General features: G+C 55.1%; 1 protein-coding gene across 3 annotated transcripts in view; it reads right to left on the bottom strand.

Annotated features, from left to right (window-relative positions):
- Positions 1 to 1774: 1774 nt before the first annotated feature.
- Positions 1775 to 21319, bottom strand: part of SPOCK2 (SPARC (osteonectin), cwcv and kazal like domains proteoglycan 2) — a 29225-nt gene continuing 9680 nt past the window's right edge. The window contains exons 1-10 of one of the 3 annotated variants that reach the window (XM_054503435.2): positions 15599 to 16527; positions 15202 to 15247; positions 14843 to 14957; positions 13021 to 13135; positions 10908 to 11022; positions 10332 to 10544; positions 9620 to 9838; positions 6900 to 6962; positions 5747 to 5884; positions 1775 to 5627 (exon numbers count right to left, since the gene is read on the bottom strand). In XM_054503435.2, the coding sequence (XP_054359410.1) occupies positions 5482 to 5627; positions 5747 to 5884; positions 6900 to 6962; positions 9620 to 9838; positions 10332 to 10544; positions 10908 to 11022; positions 13021 to 13135; positions 14843 to 14874 (1041 nt within the window). In that variant the 5' untranslated portion in view covers positions 14875 to 14957; positions 15202 to 15247; positions 15599 to 16527 and the 3' untranslated portion in view covers positions 1775 to 5481. Of the gene's footprint in view, positions 5628 to 5746; positions 5885 to 6899; positions 6963 to 9619; positions 9839 to 10331; positions 10545 to 10907; positions 11023 to 13020; positions 13136 to 14842; positions 14958 to 15201; positions 15248 to 15598; positions 16528 to 21319 lie in introns of those variants that run through there. The other 2 variants (XM_054503433.2, XM_054503434.2) reach the window with 2 other exon arrangements.

The following is a 21319-nucleotide window of genomic DNA, read 5'->3' as shown; positions in this document are numbered from 1 at the left end:
TCCGCCAGGTACAAAAGCCAACATTTCCCTGACGGTTGAAGACACTCATTCAGAAGGCTCCCCCTCAGCAGGCTGCAGGCTCCTCCTAGCCACTCCAAATCCAAAACCGCTGTTCTCATCACCATCCCTTTCATCCTACATGCTGGGAACAGCCCCTTGGCAAACCCCATCGCTCCTCACACCACCTTCCAGAAAGCTCCTGAGCCTCCAAGTCTGAGCTTGCTGGTGGCATCGAGACACAATGAATGGCAGAAAAGCTCCCTTCCTAAGGAGTCATTCCAGCCAGACGGGCAGAGCCTGCTCTGGCTGCAGGCTGGCACCGGAGGCTTGCTTTCGCTGTTTGGAAAGCACAGGGGCTGGTTACCACAGGTGATCCATCCATCAGATCCTGGCCCAAGGCCACAGTTAGTAAGCTCCAGGGCTAGAGATCAGAGCTCCTGTGCCCAGATTCCATCCCCCTCCACACCACAAAAGGATTTGTTAAAAGACACGTATAGTGAGGGGTGGGCAAGGCCTAAGAAAAGAAAAGTCACAGAATGACGACAGTCCCCCAGCTCAGATAAGCCTAGAAATAAAAGTAAGACATTTAGGTATTCTTCTGCCACACTGGCCGGGCGTGGTGGCTCACACTTGTAATCCCAGGACTTTGGGAGGCCAAGGTGGGCAGATCAGCCTGGCCAACAGAGTGAAACCCTGTCTCTACTAAAAATACAGAAATTAGCCGGGTATGGTGGCACACGCCTGTAGTCCCAGCTACTCGGGCACCTGAGGCAGGAGAATCGCTTGAAGCAGGCAGACGGAGGTTGCAGTGAGCCGAGACTGCACCACTGCACTCCAGCCTGAGCAACAGAGCAAGACTCTGTCTCAAAAAAATAATAAAAAATAAAAATACATAAAAAAATAGAATCATGGGCCGGGTGTGGTGGCTCATGCCTGTAATCCCAGCACTTTGGGAGGCCAGCATGGGAGGATCACTTGAGGTCAGGAGTTCGAGACCAGCCTGGCCAACATGGTGAAACCCCGTCTCTACTTAAAATACAAAATTAGTCAGGCATGGTGGCGGATGCCTGTAGTCCCAGCTACTTGGGATACTGAGGCAGGATAATCACTTGAACCTGGGAGGTGGAGGTGGCAGTGAGCCAAGATCGCGTCACTGCACTCCAGCCTGGGCGACAGAACGAGTCTCCGTCTCAAAAAAAAATTAAAAAATTAGAATCATAACGCTGACAAGCATGTAAGGGCCCGATACATACTCCACTGACGGTGCCGTCTCAATTGGTTTTACCTTTCTCACAAGCCATTTGCTAAGAGGTGGTTGAAGTCTTTGAAAAGCTCATACCCTGGATGAAAATGCTCTGGAGCTGGATTGTGGTGACGGCTGTACGACACTGCGAATGTACTAAATGCCACTGAATTGTACTGTACTGTATTTTTATCTTTTTAGAGATAGTCTCCCTCTGTTGCCCAGGCTGGAATGCAGTGGCACGACCATAGCTCACTGCAGCCTCAACTTCCTAGACTCAAGCAATCCTTAGCCTCACCCACTGCCCCTCCTTCCCAGACTAATTAAAAAAAAAAAATTTTTTGTTTTGATAGGTACAGGGTCTCACTATGTTGCCTAGGCCAGTCTCAAACTCCTGGGCTCCAGGGATTGTCCTGCCTCAGCCTCCCAAAGTGCTGGGATTATAGGTGTGAGCCACCACGCCCGGCCATAAATGCTGTTTTCGTGAAAACTAATACCAAGGGTAAGAATAATCAGAGTATTGCCAGCAGATGGTGTTTATAAAGTTTTTATTTTCCATTTTCTTAAAAATAACATTTGATTTCCTTTATGCATGTGTGGAGTGTACTTGTTTCCTTAGGCTGAGTAATAGGCAGATAAAGACGACACGAGGCAGGGTCCCCAAGTGGAGGCGGGGCGGGACGTGAGAGGATGGGGGCGCAGGGGAAAGGCAGGGCTGGATGACTCACGGGACGCTTGAGTGCCCATCAACGCACACACACACAGTCTAACACTTTGTTTTTCAATTTTTTTAAAGACATCTAAAATTACTGAGAGATACGATTTCAGCAGTTAAATCTACAGACAGAAATCCAAGCACTTGAACACAATTCCTAACTCTAAGCTCAGTTATTGCACATCACACAGTTTAAGCAGGCTTCAGGCTGGAAAGCAGTTCGCTCTGCTGGGAACTTCCTCGGGATGTCTGGGTCTCCTTCTGCGGTGTCTCTCCCCTGGGACTGCCGCCAGCCCGCAGCCTCTCGATGACCCCAGGTGTCAAAGCTCAGCCATTTGTTCTCCCCAAGGGCTGAGGGCTTGGGCTTTGGTGAAGCAGAGGGTCCCCGTGTTGATGCCAACGGACCCCACCCCCTCCAAGGTGAAGTTGGAAGCAGGTGAAGCTCATGAAAGGCTGAAGCCAGGCGGGCTGGAGTGAAGGGGGGTGACCACCCCCCACGTGTGGGACAACAGGGGGCAGTCAAGATGCCGCCACCCACCACCCCTCCCTTCCAAGCTCTCAGGCCATGCTTCCTTCTCCATCACCCTTGGACCCCCTCTGAGTGGTCTCTCAAGGCACATTTATTTTCTCTTCTCCAAACTACCAGATCTGACATCCACCTCCCCCAGCACCCATGGGCTAAGGAGGCCTGGGGCAGCCAAGGGGAGTTCCAGGACTAAGCAAGCAAGAAACCGTTCTTTGAACACGTGGTTAAGCTTCTTCCAGCATGGCCCTAATTCCCCTACTTGCCTAAGCCAGGGGAATGGAGGCAGGAAGGAGTGAGGCATCGAGGAGAGGGCACTGGAGGGGCTGGGTGGCAGGCCCCTTGGTCAAGGTCACAAATCAAGGAGCTGAGGAAGGACCGATCTGCAACCTTGCTCATGAGGAAGCCTTAACCTTGTCTAACAAAAAGCCACTTTGAGGCCGACCTTCAGCCCCACTGGCAGCTGCTGTTTTGTCTACCTTTTGAGGGGCCCAGTCTCAGTGGGGCAAAAGACAGTGTGGGGGCTTCGGAGACAGGCAAGGCTGGACCCCTGCAATCCTGCCAGAGGCGACTTCAATCCTTTTTGCTTTCTTCCTAAAACATATTTACAAGGACACACAAACGTGCACAGCCAGAAGACCCAGAGACAGAGAGAGCACGTGCCCCAAGAGCGGAGGGCAACATCAAGAGGACAGGAGACACCCTTCCTCTGAACTCCTTCCTTCCCCAGGCCCCCCAGCATCCTTAACGACCCCCACCCCCACCCCGAGGAGGAAAGTTCCAGAACTCCAGCTGGGGCAAAGGGAAGAGATAGGTAGACTCCAATCCTAGCAAGAGCAGAAGTTTCAAGTAGCTCCGAGTCAGAGGCGCGGCTGCCTCAGAGAGCAGAGGGCTGATGTGGAACAGCATTTCCCTGAACTGAGCCGGGGCTGGAAGGGGAGGTGAAGAACAGAGAGAGGACGGGAGAAAGAGGGGACTGGGGGACCTGGAACGACGCGACACCTCAACAATCAGAACTGGGCTGCGGAATGGGAAGCAGTTTATGGAGCTAAGTGGGGCTCTGCTATTTCCACCAAGAAGGACTCGGAAGATGTTGATTCCAGGGCAGAGTGAGGGGCAGACGGGGTGAGGCTCTTCTGTAAAGTCCAATAGACACTCGCAGATGCTGGGAGGCTGGGGACTGCCAGGTTGGGAGCCTCACCCAGAGAGCCTCACTGCATTGACCCCACACCCGCCACCCACCCAACACACAGGGGGCCCCTCCTCACACTCCCAGGCCACCAGGATGGCCCCCAGGTTCACACACAGGCACACGCACACACGCTGCACTCACCACGCACTGAAGGGCATCACAGCCCCAAGTCTGGGTAAGAAATTCTCCACCAAAGGTGTTAAGGAATTTGCTTTGCTGAGGAGAACTGGATGGGTGGTGGAAAACAGCAACAAACAAACAAAAGAAATGCACAGGGCCTCTTCTCATCTGGTGAGATGAGCTCACACTGCTCAAGGGATGTCGGGGAACAGCGAGGTGTGAGGTGTGGCCCCAGAGCCCGGCTGCACCTGTCCCGTTCCCTTTGACTTCTCACTTTTCCACACTGCAGGCTTCGAAACAGAGCTTGGGGAAGCCCCTCTGCTGGGGCAGCCCTAGGGAATCCTCAGAGGGGCCAGAAGGCAGCCCTGGGGGCTGAGGGAAGTGGGGCTGGACATGGCCTGTGGGTGGCTCTCCCCTGGCAGGAGGAAGATCATGGTCTCAGAGCGCGGGAAGTCTGCAGCTTTCGACAGCTGCTTCTCTCTGGTGTCTCAGGGACAGGTCTCCTGTTGGTCTGGGCAGGACAGGAGTGTTAAGGGTCAGGGAGGAGGTGGGCACACACCCCCTTAGCCTAGACCCAGGCTCCTTGCCTGCTGCTCCTGGCCCTCAGGCGCCCTCAAGTGGATGAGGGGACCCCAGCAAGGGGGATGGAGGCAGGAGTTGCACCAAGGGGGAGCCAGGCAGAGATCAACTGTGTAACCACCGCCCAGTGTCCCCAAGAGAGCAGCCCAGACCATGGCTCCACCACGAGACCCAGAGAAAAGGGACAGGCTATTCCAGGGTCTAGGATTCAGAGCTGCCCCATCTCAACACCTAAAAGCTCCCCCAGGCTCTCCAGCCACAGCCTCCTCCTGCTGAGCCGACCCCCTCTCCTCACCCTGTTCTACCTGCACCACCTGGGCCACCGGGGACAGACCTCAGACAGCTTGGCGAGGCACCCTGTCCCTGGCCTCTCAGCTGCTGCCCTCCTCCTCCGCCGCCGCCACCTTCATTCTCTGCCTTGGGTTAGGAGAGTTTCTCTAGTGTTTGGGGATCCAGCAAAGGGACAGGGCTTGCTGTGGCTGGGCGTCCTGGCCCGTCTCATCTGAAGCTGGTGGGGATGTCACACCACATCGGCCCAGTTTTGGGAGGACCTCAGCCGGTAGACAGCTCCCTGCCCTCCCTCCCCTTTGCAATGGGGACAGGCTCGCAGGCCAGAGCTTGACCTCAGAAGCGGGAGGGAGAAGGGCAGACAGGGGCCGGTCCAGCCAGGGTAGAAACCAAGGGGTCAGGGCTGGGCTGGAGGACACGGCTGGGGGCATCTCATTTCATGGATTTTGACCTGTCAATTTGTATTTGTGTGTGAATGTATTTTAAAACCAACAACAAAAGGAAAGACAACAGCTACAAGGAGGCCGAAGGGGCCTTTGGGTGACTCACTCTGCCAGGAGCAGTGTGGATCAAGGACACATTTGTCAGCGCATGCCACACATACACACACACACACACACACACATGCATGCACACGCACTCACACTGTCACCCGTCCCAGCCATCCATGCCACACACATGCCATGCACACTCACACTCCCAGTCCCCCCAGGTGGAGCAGGGTCCTTCTGACTGCATTTCCGGATCCGTTCTCGAAGCTGCCTGCTGCTGCTCAGAGCTCTGCTGTTGAGTCCCCCCAGGCCGCCGGCTCCTGAGGGCGTCTACCAGATGTAGCCCCCGTCGTCAGCCTCGCCTGCCTCGCCCTCCTCCTCCTCGGCTTCCTCGCCTGCTTCCTCTGTCTCCTTCTCCTCCTCGTCCTCCCAGCCGACACCGCTTCCAAAGTCTCCTGAGAAGCCCACGATGTCATCTGTGAGGGGACAAAGCCAACAGGAGGTGAGGGAGCTTCTGGCACGCACCTCCTGGTATCCCACGACAAGGGCCCCCAGGCCTGGGCCCCCAGCAGGCCCTGAGCTGCCCAGCCCGTACCGCAGTCGGGGCTCCCATGCGTGCGTGTGCCAGTCAGCTCCAGGCCCAGCTGGTCCACACACCAGCAATCACCGCTGCTCTGGTCACACTGCATCTTCCGGTAGTAGCCATCCTCGTCGCAGCTCGGGATGAAGATGCCTGAATGAGACAGTGCCAGGCAGGGTCAGAGCAGGGGCCCAGGCTGTGGGCCCCTCAGAGAGGTAACCTCAGGGCCTCATGCATGAGCAGAAGTCTACACACCCCCAGAGCCCAGCCAGACCGGGTGCTGACCCCCTAACAGGCCCAGACGCTGAGGGCTGGACACCAGCCAGCAATTCTTCTGGCTCTACTCACTGGAGATGAGGAAACCCGCTTCCTTGAACCACTGCTCAGGCCCCTGTGCCAGCTCCCAGCCGCCCCATCAGTTTCCCTGACTCCATGGCCCAAGTCTTCTAGGACAGCCAGTCTGACTTCACCAGGTTTGACACTCTCCATCCTCCCACAGTTCCTCCGGCCTGGCTGTCCCCTGCCAGGAAGGCCCAGCCTTCTCCTCCCAGCCACTCTGAGTCCGACCTGCCTCCGGGGCCCACTTGCTTTCCTGTAGGCCCCCCAGCTGAAGCTCCCGGGCACCTGCGTACAGGTCACACTGCTAGTTCTGTCTTTTTAGTGTGTCCATTTGTGAGTTGTGTGTTTCCCGACTGGCCCGAGCTAAAGGGTTATGAGGCCGGAGACTGCGTCCGTCTTGCCATCCGCTCAGAGTTGGGCTGGGTCTGCTGCTGTTGTACCTCTGGGGCCGGCCCCCAGGTGTTTATGGAGTACATGAGTGAGTGTCTCTCAGGGAACGGCCTCACTCAAACATTAGTCACACCCTTGCTGAAGGAAACCAAACTCAATGGAGGGTTCCAGGATCCTTCTGTATCCCAAACTCTAGCTCCAGCATGGATGGGCATAAAATTAGTGCCTAAAACACGCTTTTCCCGGGGTGGATTGGGAGGCCCTGCCCCACCACAAGGATAGACACAGAAAGGGGGCATCCCTCTCCTGTCTTCCTAGGCCAGGGCCTCCTCTGGGCTCCATGTCTGCCATGAGGCCCAAGGCTGGAGCCCCTGGGTCTCAGATGAACCCAGGAAGCTGTCCCCACCTCCTCCTCTGAGAGCCTGGTCTGGCCACTCACCTGGCTTCTTCTTGGCGGCCTCCTGGATCTGGACGCGCTCCAGCTCTGCCAGGCAGGGGGGCTCTGCGGGGAGAGAAGCAGCCTCTGACGGGGCTGTCCCCTGGTGCTGGGGGGATACACTGAGCCCTTCAAGGCTTAGAGACCCAGGCAGGGGCTCTGCAAGATGAAAATACCCCGTTTCTGACAGGGGGCCACCCCACAGCAGGGGTGGGAAGCACAGGGGCTCTATGGCATGAAAATGTCCAGTCTCTATTTAGGGCAGCTCATCCCACAGCTGTGGATGACCTGAGGTCCCCAAGAAGTCCTAGGGACCCATCAGAGGAGTAATAGGGTTCAGAAGAGGAGGCGGGGTGAACACACAGACACCCAAAGATGAGAGACCCCAGGGGAACATAATGCTAGAGGGAATGTTAGAGAACTCCCAGGCCTGAAAATACAGCCACGCGCTACACAACGACACCTCAGTCAACAATGGACGGTGGCCCCATAAGATTACAACACTATTTTTATTGTACCTTTTCTATGTTTAGCTATGTTTATTTTTATTTTTTATGTATTTATTTTTTTGAGACGGAGTCTTGCTCTGTCGCCCAGGCTGGAGTGCATTGGCGCGATCTCGGCTCACTGCAAGCTCCGCCTCCCAGGTTCATGCCATTCTCCTGCCTCAGCCTCCCGATTAGCTGGGATTACAGGTGCCCACCACCATGCCTGGCTAATTTTTTGTATTTTTAGTAGAGACGGGGTTTCACCCTGTTAGCCAGGATGGTCTCGATCTCCTGACTTCATAATCTGCCCGCCTCAGCCTCCCAAAGTGCTGGGATTACAGGCATAAGCCACTGTGCCCAGCCTTATTTTATTTTTTGAGATAGAGTTTTGCTCTTGTCACCCAGGCTGGAGTGCAATGGCATGATCTTGGCTCACTGCAACCTCTGCCTCCTGGGTTCAAGTGATTCTCCTGCCTCAGCCTCCCAAGTAGCTGGGATTACAGGCACCTGCCACCATGCCTGGCTAATTTTTGTATTTTTAGTAGAGACAGGATTTCACCATGTTGCTCAGGCTGGTCTCAAACTCCTGACCTCAGGTGATCCACCCACCTCGGCCTCCCAAAGTGCTGGGATTACAGGAGTGAGCCACCATGCCCGGTCTCGGTTAAGCTATGTTTAGATGCACAAATGCTTACCATTGTGTTACAACTGCCTGCAGTATTCAGCACATAACATGCTGCACAGGTTGTAGCCTGGGAGCAATGGGCCAGGTGCACAGGAGCCCGCACCACCAAGGTCTGTGTAAGTACTCCTGTGATGCTTGCACAGTGACGAAATCACCTAATGATGCATTTCTCAGAATGTATCCCCCTCGTTAAGTGACACATGACTGTAACTAGCAGCCAGCCTCTAACTTGTCTGCAACCTTGGGAAGTCCCCACCTCTCCAAGCTGGAAGACTGCCTGGTTGTAAAATGAGGACAGTTCCCAGCCTCCTGCCCAAGAAAGCTGCTGTACAGAATGGATGGAGTGGCCTTCAAAGGCCCAGAAAGTCAAAATGCTGGAGTGATGCAGGTCGCAGGAGAGCTGGGCAGTCAGAGTGGTGAAACAGATCACAATACCACGCATTTGCAGAGGGATTTGTGAATTACACGGTGCTCTGCACAGATTTTCTTGGCTCATCCTCACAACAGGCTCCAAGACAGGTATTGTAATTTCCTGATGCGGATGAAGAAGCAGAACTCAGAAAGATTTGGTCACTTGCTGGGGGTCCCTGACTAGTGTATGGTGGGGCCCGGGCTGAAGCTTTGGGCCCTGACTGCCGATCCCCCACCAAGATGGGGAGAACCATCCAGTGAGGAACACCAGGGCTTCCCCAGCTCTGGCCGCACAGGTCAGGTGAGCCCTGGGGACCTCAATTTCCTGAGATGACTCTAGTTTGAAAGCTCTGGTTTCAGGTATATTCAGCTGAGAAATTTCATCACATCTCTAAGGCTGATGACAACGTATGTAATCACTGATTGGTGGCACAAAATTTAAGATGTGCCCAAAAGAAGAATCACCGAGAAGCAAATGCATCTTCAGCTCTAAGACCCTCACTTGTACAGCCTCTTCCCAAGCCCTCTGAGGGGCCCCAGAAAGTTTACATTTGTTATTTTTCATACTCTTTCTTTCCTTCTTCTTTTTTTTTTTTTTTATAGGTTCTTGCTCTGTTGCTCAGGCTGGAGTGCGCTGGCACAATCTCAGCTCACTGTATGTAGCCTTGACCTCCTAGGCTCAAGCAATCCTCCCACCTCAGCCTCTCAAGTGGCAGGGACCACAAATGCATGCCACCATGCCTGGCTATTTTTTTTTTCATAGAGACGAGGTCTCCCTGTATTGTTTGGGCTGGTCTCCAACTCCTGGGTCACATGATCCTCCCACCCTGGCCTCCCAAAGTGCTGGGATTTTTTTTTTAACTCGTTCTTAAAGAAGACCTCCAAAAGTATATAAGCTTCAGGACCCACAAAATCTGGATCCACCTGGGAGCCTGCCAAGGAAGGGAGCTGAAAGTGTTGGCTTCCCTGGGCCTTAAGGAATGAAGCCCTAAGGGAGTACAGGAAGTGGGCAAGCTGGGAAAGTGCTGGGCCTGGGGACGTAGCCAAGAAAGAGCTACTCTGACTTCCCAAGAGAGCCTGGAACTTCGGGTAGAGCCCACACAGGTGAGGCAGGGGCCTGGGAGAGGGGCCGCACTCACTCTCCCTCCAGAAGCAGAAGCACCACTCAGCAGTAGAGACCCGGCCATCCTTGTAGGTGTCACAGGAGTTGAAGAAGGGACGGATGCAGACCTCATACTTGTCCAGGTTGATGGCGGCCAGCTCCATCTGGTCCAGGAAGAGGTCAGCACTGGTGTCCAGCTTGGAGAACATCCAGCCAATGGAGTCCTTGCAGCTGGCCCCCAGGCTCTTGTCCAGCCCTGGGAAAAGATCAGGTTCAGGCACGCTTCATCTGGCTATTCAGCCGTTTCTCCAGCCCTCCATCCCTCCACCTCGCCATCAGCCCCAGCCCTCTGTTCTGGGTCTGGGCAGCTTGGAATCTAACCATGGGATTGAGAAACTCGAGAATGGCCAAAGGTCCTTCCTTCCACCTCCACATAGGACTATGCCTGAACCATTCAAAACCCTGTTCTGAAAGCCCTTCGGGGAAAAGAATTCCTGCTTTCCCTGGGCTACCCATGTCAGGGTTTAAGCTCTCTCCACCCATGTTAAGTTCTTCCTACTAGCTAACCGGTATCCCTCCTGCTCTGGTGGAAGCTGACTTCTTCAGGGTGAAGGTTCTTTTGGGGCCCAGATGGTAGGGCCCCGAGTCCGGCAGGAAGGAACAAGGGTGGGCTGGCCCAGCATACACCTGTGTCCTCGGCCCCTTCCCTATCTCCCTCCCTCCTCCAGGCAGAGCAGCAAGCTTCCTACCGCTGGCCGGGCTGGCTACACTGCTGGCTGAGCCATTCTGCTTGGAGTTCTCATGAAGGAGCTGGAACCAGTCCCGCAGCCGATCTCCCAGGTCAGCCAGGTCCTGACCAGTGCAAGTCTCTGCAGAACAGAGACAAGGCATGGAGGGCGAATGTGCAGTGGAGCAACAGAGGCTCGATCTCAGTCTGGGGTCCTGCCCTGCAGGCCAGGAGGCTGGGGAGGGGTCAGGGAGGCAGCAGCAGAAGGGAAGGTGGAAATCAGGGGCTTCCTCTTGAGTCCTCTCCCATTTCCCACCACCTGCTCCTTCCTGGCATGAAAAACACACAGCCCAGGTTCCTTGTGACTGAGTCCCTCCCTCTGCCCACCTTCCAGGCACCCAGGGGAGAAACGAGGGCTGAGCCCAAGCCTCCTGCTCTGTGTTAATCTGGGCCTCTGACCTCACAGCTCCCTCAAGCTTTCTGCATTTTTGCCACTTCCCTCTTGCTCTGCACACCTCTTCTACCACCCTAGAGCCCTGACGGAGGTGCCAGGTGGCCCTTCAGCACCCCCAGCCTGGTGGCCCAGCCCTCTCCTCACCTGGTTTGCCATCAGCGGTGGAGGTGGCAGCCTGCTCCGTGGGGCAGGGGCAGGGGCCCTCGCATCGCACCGCCAGCTGCTTGCTGCTCAGGCACGCCTGTTGCTCCAGCTTACACTGCACACGGGGAAAGGTGGAACAGAGGACTGAGGGCTTACCCCAGGGGTCCCCACAGCTGGGGACACCCTCAAGCCTCCCATGGCAGCCACATCTGCCTCCCCCCATGGAGTGCCCATGAACAGCCTGAAGGGTCCTCTTGGTTCCTCTGCAGACTGAGATGCACGGTGGAGAGAAGCAAGGCCCGGGAAGCAGGGTCCAGAGCTGGTCCTAGCCACGCAGGCTCCCATGAACCTGCTCGGCCCTCTCTGAGGATTTGTCCCTCCCAGGACACCTGTCTCCCCTCCCCTGCCCCTGTCGCCCCTCCCCTGTGTTAGCTGTCTGTTGCCCCCCTGGCTCTCATGGCCTATTCCTTGGTCCCTCTGTTATCAGCCATCAGCCCTTCCCTCAATGATCTCCCCACAATCACCCCAGTGGACTTTTCTCAGTTCTCCTGATAGGACACAGCACCGCCTATGGAGCATCTAACAATTTCTCGGCCTTCGCAAAGAACTGCTTCTGCCACAGCTGCCTGCTAAAGCCAGGTTCTGACCAGGGCCTTTTCTCCTGGTCATATCTCTTTCTTCTCATGGGGTGGCTGCTAATGGGAAGCGGGTCATCACAGCGCTCAACAACATTATCTCACTTGGGAGGCTTGGGTTTCTCCTGCTCAGCAGAGAACAGCAAGGCACACAGAGGCCCAGTGACTTGCCCAAGGCCATGAGCCGGGATGAAAGCCAGACTTCCTGCCGACGTCCACCTCCCTAAAAGACAGCGTGACCCCTGGACCGGACCGCACTGCAGCGTCCGGCCCAGATCTCGCCCTGGCCTTGGGTTGTGGGACACTAGCTCCTCTTCTTCTCCTCCCCGCCTCTGCCAGCTCTGCCAGCTCCCCTGCACCTCTCTCATCTCCTAAATGCAGCCTCTGCCCTGGCCTCTTGCTCATTCTCTCTCTCTCTCCTCCCTTTCTTCTCCCTGGATGACCTCATCCCCACAGCAATGTCAATCATCACCCACAGCGGGTGACTGAAATCTGCATCTCACTCCAAGAAGGCCCCTCAGCCCTGGCACCCACCCCAAGCCAGCTGTCAGTGCCCTCCCAAACCAAGCAATTCCCGACTCCTTGTTGCCAGTAAAAACATTCATTATCAGCACCTGCATTTCTATGTTACTTTTTTTTTTTTTTTTTTTTTTTGAGACAAGGCCTCACTCTGTCACCCAGGCTGGAGTGCAGTGGTGCAATCATGGCTCACTACAGCCTCGAACTCCTGGACTCCCCCTCAGCCTCTCAGATAGCTGGAATCATAGGCACACGCCACCGCACCCAGCTAATTTTTGTATTTTTTGTAGAGACAGGATCTCACTATGTTCCCCAGGCTGGTCTCAAACTCCTGGATTCAAGCAATCCACCCGTCTCAGCCTCTCAAAGTGCTGGGATTGCAGGCGTGAGCCACCGTGACCAGCCTAAAATTTTTTAAATGCTTTCTCAAATATTGTCTCCTGAAATCCTCACAAAAATCCACATAAGGTGCAAATTCATTCTCCCAATCCGTTCCTTCTTCCATCGCCTTCTTATGGAGGATGATTTCCTGCTGCCCCAGAAGGCCCCTGCTCACTGGTGAACGCTGGCACCTCCCTGTGGAAATCCTCCTTTCTTCACCCCCTAACAATTGGATGCCAGAGCTCCTTCTTCCACAGCCCTCCACACTTGGCTGAGGTCTTCCCTCAGTTCCTTTGACTTGCAGTTACCTGACCATAGTGTCTCTTCCAGGCCCCACTCCCCACCTGCACCTGTCCGAGGTCAGGGACAGACAGGGTCTGGCTCCAACTCTCAGGTAGTCCCAGCCAGGGCTGCAGGTAGCCCCAGTATCGCTGGCTGCATTGAATGCACTGACCTTGCCATCTGGCCCCACCTCAGTCTTGGAAACCCCTCTGGAGGCCCCAGCTGGGTCATCCTTTCTGCTTCCTGTGGCCTCAGGTGACTCCACCCCCACCCTACCTGGGACCCGGGCTCCTCACCACAGAGCTGTAAGTGTGGCCATCTGAGCCGCAGACAGAGGCAAGCTGGGCCATGTGGCAGGGCTTGCAGATGGAGTCTTTGTTTCCATGGAGTTTCACGGTGGGCTGCTTGATCCTACAGGAGAGGGTGGGGAGCACACCAGGGTGGAGGTGACAATGAGGAAGGAGCAGGGAAGGGAGGGCTGAGGAGACCTGTTCCAACAGGAAGGCAGCAGCAATCTCCAGCAGATCAGCCCCTTCCTGCCCCTCCCCACACTCCCCACACTGCTGCCAGACCCTCCTCCAGCTCAGAAGGATGGAACCAACTGAGCAGGCCATAAATTCCCCCAGCTTCTCTTCTTCTAGGAGTCACTGAGTCCCGTGGGGCCTTCAGGTAGCAACTCCAGGTCTGACAGCCAGGGGTAAAAGGGAGTCACACTTCACTTAGGGGGTCAGACCAAATCTGAGGTTGCAAACTGATGACCTCTGGGCCATACTTGGCCACCAAGTGTTTTTTTTTTTTTTTTTAATTGAGTTATTTATGCACTAACGTTTACCAAATGGGAGAGCTCACATAAATACCTGGATTCTTGGCCTTTCTTTGAAAAATGGAAGCATGGGAGTCCTGGACCTGCATTCCTACATCGCTGTAATAGACCAGGGCCAAGAAGCAGCTGCCTGCTTTCCACCTTGCCTGTGCTCCACAGAGTGGCCCGTGACCAAGCACTCTTCATGTATTACATTACCGGCCACGCCCCTGCAGCCTTCTAAGACTGCAACCCCATCTTTCATCTTCTATGATTCAGGAAAGAAGGGAGGGAACTGGAACTTTTTCCAGGGTCTTGGAGCCAGGCAGAGCCTTGTCCTTGGGCTGGAGCTAAGACTTCCTTTTTTTTTTTTTTTTTCTGAGATGGAGTCTCACTCTGTCACCCAGGCTAGAGTGCAGTGGCGTGATCTCGGCTCACTGCAACCTCCGCCTCCCAGGTTCAAGCAATTCTCCTGTCTCAGCCACACGAGTATCTGGGACTACAGGCACAAGCGACCATGCCCAGCTAATTTTGTATTTTTAGTAGAGATGGGGTTTCACCATATTGGTCAGGCTGGTCTCAAACTCTTGACCTTAGGTGATCCACCTGCCTCGGCTTCCCAAAGTGCTGGGATTACAGGCAGGAGCCACTGCACCCAGCTGGAGCTAAGGCTTCCTTAAATGTCCCTCACTCCTTTCTCCTCTGCAAGCTACAATCTCTCACAAGCTACCACCTTAAATATTTCATGAAGTCACTGCATGTCAGAGCTGAAAGGAAACTCAAATTATATGGTCTAACCTATTTGTCTTAGAGATACTACATCAAGGCCCAAAAAGGAGACGTGACTTTCCCTGGATCCCACAGTGTTTGGTAATTGTTCTCATATGGTGTGGCTTTCTCCTCGTTCATCTCTTGAATGACTTACTTTAGATGAAGGCAGCCGCCATGTTCTGAGGACACTCGAGCATCCCTATGGAGGGGTCCACATGACCAGGAACTGAGGCCTCCCACCAAGAGCATAAGACTGAGCTTAGAAGTGGATCCTCCAGCCCGACAAGCTTTCAGATGAAACAGCCCCAGCCAGCACCTTGATTATAACCTCAAGACAGACCCAGAGCCAGAACCATCTAAGAGAACCACTTCTGGATTCCAACCCTCAGAAATGATGTGAGATAATACATATTTGCTGCTTTAAGCACTAAGTTTTACAATTTATTTAACAGCAGTAGATGGCTAATTCATAAGAAGAGGGTCAGTTGAGCCCTTGCTCTTTGAACACACCCCCTCCAGGGCTCCCACCTCCCCAAACCTCTCACCTGTGCTCCAGCTTCTTGCGACTGATGCACATGGCCCGCTGGTAGCCCTGGGCGATGCACACCTTGTGGCGGCTGCACTTCACCTTCTGGCAGGGGTCCTTGGTGGTATCCAGGGCTGCAGGGGTACAGAGTCAGGACACAGGTCACCTGGGAGAACCCAGGAACCTCCAGCCCCACTTCTGAGCTGGGAGGCCTCTCCCTCCAGCAGCCCTTGATAACTAGAGCTCCTGAGCTCAGAAGTCCCATTCTCACTGGGGCCTGGCTGCTCAAGGAGCCCCCAAGCAGGCTCAGGGCTTGCCCTCTGGTCTCAAGTCTTCACACGTGTCAGTCACCTTCCCCCACCGGGAGAGTCATGTTACCTTCATCTCCTTGCTGATTGTCCTCCCAGCTCTTGATATAGTCATCCTAGAGGACAGACAGGGACAAGGGAGAAGGGAAAGGCTAAGATCCATATCCCAGAGGTTCAACTGTGGGGCCAAGGAGAGGCCTGGGCCAGTGATGTCATGTGCCAATGGCCGTCATCCTGGTGGCTGACCCCTGTCCACCCAGGCCCTGCCAGCTGCCTCCCCCACACCTCTATCCCTATAAACCCATGTCCAGAATCCTTTCCAGCCTCTCCCATGAGCTCCTGATTGCCCCCATGCCACACTGGAGGCTGGCAGGGAAGGCAAGTCAGAGTGAGGGTGTGGAGGGACAGGAGGGGAGGGGGTGTGCTCTGCAGAGACCACACAGAGTGGGGCCCCGGGCAGTACTCACCTCCACTTCCTGGAGATCAGGGAACAGCAGCAGGCCATGGAAAACGGAGCAGGAGGAGAAAGGGAGAAAGACGAGGATATCAGTGTGAGGCCCTCTGGTGTTCCTGGGGTCCCCCGCCTCATCATGTGGCCAAGCAATGGCCTTCGATGGCTGTGTTCCTCTGACCCCCAGGAACCCCAATAAGAGGCCAGTATTCTTATGTCTTCACCACAGAGCTTAAGACTGGCCTTAGGAGTAGCAGGGGCCCGTGACTTTGAGAGGGTGGAGCACCCCCATTCCGTTCCCAGCCCAGCCCCAGCCCCACCACCAGGACAGATGTCTGAGGTGCCCACGCTGCACAGGAACAGAGCTTTTCATGCCTGCGCCCTGGGTGTCTCAGAAACTGCCTGAGAAACGGTGCACTGTCTGTCTCCTGCCAAGGCCCCTTCCTTGTCAGTCTCCTCTCCTGACTTCTGCCCACCATGCCCTCATCCAGTCTGCAAAGGGACGCTTTTTGCTCAAGGTCTGACATCTCTGCAGGGCTCAGCTGGTACACGGAGTAAGGAAGGAAGCCATGCCTGTGATGAGGCTTCCCCAGTTATCACGATTCAGCTTCAAACCCTCAGAGGCAGAGGACCCAGAAAGGGTCCTACGAGGTCACCTGGCCCAGCCCCCTCTTTGTGCAGGAGAAAGCCCAGAGACAGATGACCTGACCCCAGGTCCTCTCGTCACACAACCCAGGTCTCCCGATGCCCAGCACAGACCACTTTTCTTGCTACAACACACTCTCTGAGGCCTAAGGCACAAGGGAGACCTTCTCACCCTGATCCGGCTGCAGGGACCTCTCAGGCCCGTGGACCACAGAGTGGCCAGAGGCAGAGCACCTCCCACCCGACCCAGCTCCCTGGCAAGAACGCTCAACTTATCTGGCTTCCTCCCTTTCCCCTATGGGGCAGAGACAGTTGCTAAAACACACCAAACAGTCCGAGGGCACTCCTGGTGGAAACTCTGCCAGGCAGGCAAGGAGGGGGCCTCCCAGGCCTGCAGGCTGGCAGTGACAAGGACCAGCTGCCCGCTTCCTCTGCGTGGGGCTCCAGGAGGAACTCTGGGAGCTGGGGGGAGAGGGGCATGAGAAGCTACGTGCAGCTGCCCCCTTCATCCTGAGTTCTGCCCTAGACCAAAGGAGCAGAGATGTGCAGGGGTGAGCAGAGCTATCAGGCCTGGGGGAAAAGGGCGTGGGGCCATGGCACCAAAGGGCACCCACATGCATGCAGCAGTGGGCACACAGAAGGGTGCCTAAAGGGCTTTGAAATCCCAAGGCCTTCAGGCTTCTGAAGCCTCCCCTGGAAGCTGGCAAGCGTCAGAGCAGGCAGGGTGAGGCCTCCTGGACAAAGGCCAGAAGGGGCCAGACCCGAGCAAGTGGTTGGCATCACCACCGAGAAAGACGCGGTGTGCACAGACATAGACCCAAGTGCATGCTTCTGCACGTGTGTGTGCATTTATGCAGACCCAGGTGCACCCATGCACACTCACAGGTCTGTATTATGTAGCGTGTGTGTGCAGGCGTGTTTGTGTGTATGCACATCCTCATTTATGCACAGGTGGACATATGCACACACGTGTGTAGTGACAGTAGGAAAACAAGGACACTAACAAGGACATTGTTCACCCAGTGCCAGATGGTTTTTATCCAGAAACGAGGTAACAAAACCCACTCTGTGAGCAGCCTCCAGTTTCACACTCGAGGCTCTCCCTCAGGCTGGCCTTCCTGCCTCTTCCGCAGTGAGAGAAGGAGGCAGCAGGAGACGGGAAGGAGGGGGAGGGCGGGAGGACCGCAGACTTTTCCCGTGAGAGCCCAGGGCGGCTCTCTCCCTCTCTCTCCTTCTTCCTCTTGCTTTCACGTGCCTCCCCGTGTGTTCCTATGTCCCTCTCTCCTCTGTCTCTCTCATTGAGCCTCTTCCCCACCCCTCTGCTCGGCCCACACCTGGCCCACACGTACCTGTCCTAGCAGCCGAGAGTCCCGCAGTCCCTGGGCCCAGGAGCAGACAGAGGAAGGCTGCAGGGGTGCTTCCTGGGAGCCTGTGGGGCACCTGGCCCAGCACTCACCCCATCCCTCAGGCTTGACCTGAGCGCTCCTGAGCCCCCAGGCAAGCCTCTGGGGAGGCTGCAGGCACCACTTCCCTCGTTTGCTAAAACCAACGAAGCCTTCTCCTGGAGCTCCTCGGGGTGCAGAGGTCCTTTGCTGGGGGTCCACCCCACAGGAGATGGAGGGAGGCCAAGAGAGGTGCAGCTGCTGAGGCCACAACGACAAGAGTTGGGACAAAAGTGGCAACTGGTCTCCATCAGCTGGGGTCTTCCCATCTGTACCCATCATCCCCCAGGGCTGTGCAGGTGACGGGAAATGGCTGGGTTCTGGGAGAGAGGTATGAGCCCTCAACCATACCTGCCCTCAACCAACAAGATCTGTGTGCCTATAACCCACCTGCCCCAGAGTGGGTGTAGGGAAGGCGCCTCCAGCCCCTTGGCGTCATCTGAGGCCCCTGGCACCCATCGGCTCACTCCCACCCTCTGGCCCAACCCTGCTGCCTTAACCTCCAACCAGGCTATGAGTGGAATTTTTGGGACTCAGTACACAGTGGATTCTCGAAGGTCAAGATCAAGAATTTATGATTAGAAATTTGGGGGAAAGTGGGGATGGCGTGGGAGTTCTAAGAAAGGGGCTTTCCCCAGCTGCTCCGCCATCCCCCACTCCCCTCCTGACTCAGCTGGCAGGGAGGGAGCCCCTTCTGTGCAAAGCCCTGCCCCAGGTTCCAGCCTCAGCTTTTTGCCTCTGCTGTGGCCAGGCTGGGCGGGCAGGATGGAGGGGCCCCGGTGGATCTGGATTCCAGGACCCTCACTCCCAGGAGAGCAAAGGCAGCCAGCCAGAGAGGGACGAGGAGAGCAAGGCCCTGGGGTCCTGCAGATCCCCAGGCTTCCCCCGACCAGTGCACCTTGGGCAAGCACCCGACCTCGAGGGGCTCAGTGCCTATCTCCCAGGGCTACTCAGAGATTAAAGCAGATGGCACCTGCGGGGTGCCTGGGGTCCAGGAAGCACTTAACAAATCAAAGCTGCTATGATGGAGAACAGACCCCGGACTGCGAGTGGGGGAAATGGGGGACAGAGATGCCACATGAGGAACCCCAAAAAAGTGGAGAGGGAGAGGCCACCATGGGGATAGCAGAGACCAGAGCGGGTACGAGGAGAGTCCCCTAGGGGGTCTTGTGGGGAGGAATGACGAGGAAGTCCTCTGGGCAGCTTGGGAGCGGCCACTCTGAGGGTAAAACCCAGGGACACACTGAGGGGTCCCTGAGGCCAGGTGTGGGCTGGCGCCATCTTTAAGCTGAAAAAAAGGTGTTTGTTGGCAAGTGCAAATAATGCCTTTCCGTGCAGTGTTGGGTGTCTATTTATGGCACCCTAGTGGGCTCATTAGCAGTTGTTAGAAATAGTCTGATCAGGGCACCTGGGGCTTCTCAGGAAACAGAGGCCCCATTCTACACCTGAGAGTGGTGGCAGGTGGCTCTGCTGCCAACCTCACCTGGAAAATGGGGATTTGGAAGAGCCCATGGCTTGTATTGCATGGTGCTTATATATGCTTATCTATCTACCTATCTATATGAGTAAAGCTTTTAATTAAAAAAAAAGTTTTAATAGAGATGGGGTCTTGCGCCATGTTGCCCAGGCTGGTCTTGAACTCCTGGGCTCAGGCAATCCTCCTGCCTTAGACTCCTACGGTGCTGAGATTATAGGCGTGAACCACTGCAACCAGCCTGCATGGTGCTTTTAGAGTAAGTTCTCTCCAGGCATTTGGATGGGTCTGCCTTTTATCCTCACAGTCCTGTGAAGTAGTCAGAGCCAATAGGATCAACACCAGAAGAAAGGAGAAAACAAAGGCTCAGAGAGGCAGAGCAACTGGCCAGAGATGGCAAGACAAAAGAGGAGCTGAGTCAGGGTTCCCCATCACCCCCTCCCACCGCACAAGTTAGAGTCTCTCTCCTTAACAGAGGACCAGCAACTGCACTGAGGAGGAGGAGGCAGAGAGAAGACATAGAAGGGCATTGGACCAGGAGTCCACTTTCAGCCTGGCCCATGGCGTGTCCTCAAAGAAGTCACTTCCTCGCTGTTGAGGACCTCAGTGGTGACTGCACCTTAGAATCAGCCAAGGAGCTCTTTATTTTTATTTATTTATTGAAACAGAGTCTTGCTCTGTCACCTAGGCAGGAATGGAGTGGTGCAATCATAGCTCACTGTAGCCTCGAACTCCCAGGCTCAAGCGATCCTCCCACCTCAGCCTTCCAAGTACCGGGGACCACAGGCATGTGCCACTATGCCTGTCTAATTTTCGTTGTGGTGGTTTCTTTCATAGAGATAGGGTCTTGATATGCTGCCCAGGCTGATCTCGAACTCCTGGGCTCAAGTGATCCTCCTGCCTCAGCCCCCCAAAGCACTGGGGTTACAGGCATGAGCCACTGTGCCCTTCCCCAAGGAGCTTTTTAAACCTTCCAGCACGCACATGCTACCCGAGACCCCTGAAATCTCATGGGTGGTACCCAGCTCGGGCCAGGCTTCTGTGCTGGCTCTAGGCAGGCAGCTTAGAGACCACTGGGCCAGCCATCAGGACTTAGGTCCCTCCCGCTCTGTGCTTATGTCTAATATTTTGCTTATGTTCTTGGGTGTCTTCACCCCAAACACAGGGCCTCTGGGATGAAAACGAACAGCCATTCTTCCTCCCTCCGAGGGTGCCTCACACAAAGCGATACAAGATGTGCTGAGGAGCAGGCCGGCCCTGGGAGAACCCAGGCTCCTGCTTCCAATTCCAGGCCCGTTCCGAGCACGCTCACCGTGCCACCCTCGCCAACCCAAAGACTGTCCTGCCCCTTCCCCTCCCAAATCCCTCTCACTTGCCCTCCCTGCCCTACACCCACCGGCCCAGACCACCCCAACCCAAAAAACTGCAGCGCCTCCTGAGGGTCTCCTTCCTCCCACTATCTTCCACACTGCTGCGGCCACCTGGATCCTTCCAGAACACAATTCTGACCCGGTCTCTCTCTCTTTGAAACTGAATATACAGTTTGATCTCATTTTGGGGAAAAAGAAAGTGAGTAGGTGAAAAGGATTTATACCAAAATGGTAACAGTCATTTCCTCTGCTGGGTAGGAATACAGAGAATTCTGACATCTTTCTGCTTTTCTCCAACTTTCCCCAAAATTTCTGCAATGAACATATATTACTTTGTCATAAAGGGAAAAAACATAATCATAATCATAATAAATATAAATAATAGGCCAGGCACGGTGGCTCACACCTGTAATCCCAGCACTTTGGGAGGCCAAGGCGGGCGGATCACGAGGTCAGGAGATCGAGCATCCTGGCTAACACGGTAAAACCCCATCTCTACTAAAAATACAAAAATAGCTGGGTGTGGTGGCGGGCGCCTGTAGTCCCAGCTACTCGGGAGGCTGAGGCAGGAGAATGGCGTGAACCCGGTAGGCAGAGCTTGCAGTGAGCCGAGATCACGCCACTGCACTCCAGCCTGGGCGACAGAGTGAGACTCCGTCTCAAAAAAATAAATAAATAAATAAATAATAAAAATAAAATAAATTTTTAAAATAATAAAAAATGTAATACGTATTATATTTTGAAAGCCTTTCACGGGTTCCCAGTCACCTACAGAACAAATTCCATCTTCTCTTCTACCCCAGCTC

The sequence above is a fragment of the Pongo pygmaeus genome, chromosome 8 (genome assembly GCF_028885625.2).
Source record: "Pongo pygmaeus isolate AG05252 chromosome 8, NHGRI_mPonPyg2-v2.0_pri, whole genome shotgun sequence".
In the NCBI taxonomy this organism is placed as follows: domain Eukaryota; kingdom Metazoa; phylum Chordata; class Mammalia; order Primates; family Hominidae; genus Pongo; species Pongo pygmaeus.
The sequence above is the reverse complement of the archived record's forward strand: the minus strand, read 5'-3'. Positions and strand labels throughout refer to the sequence as shown.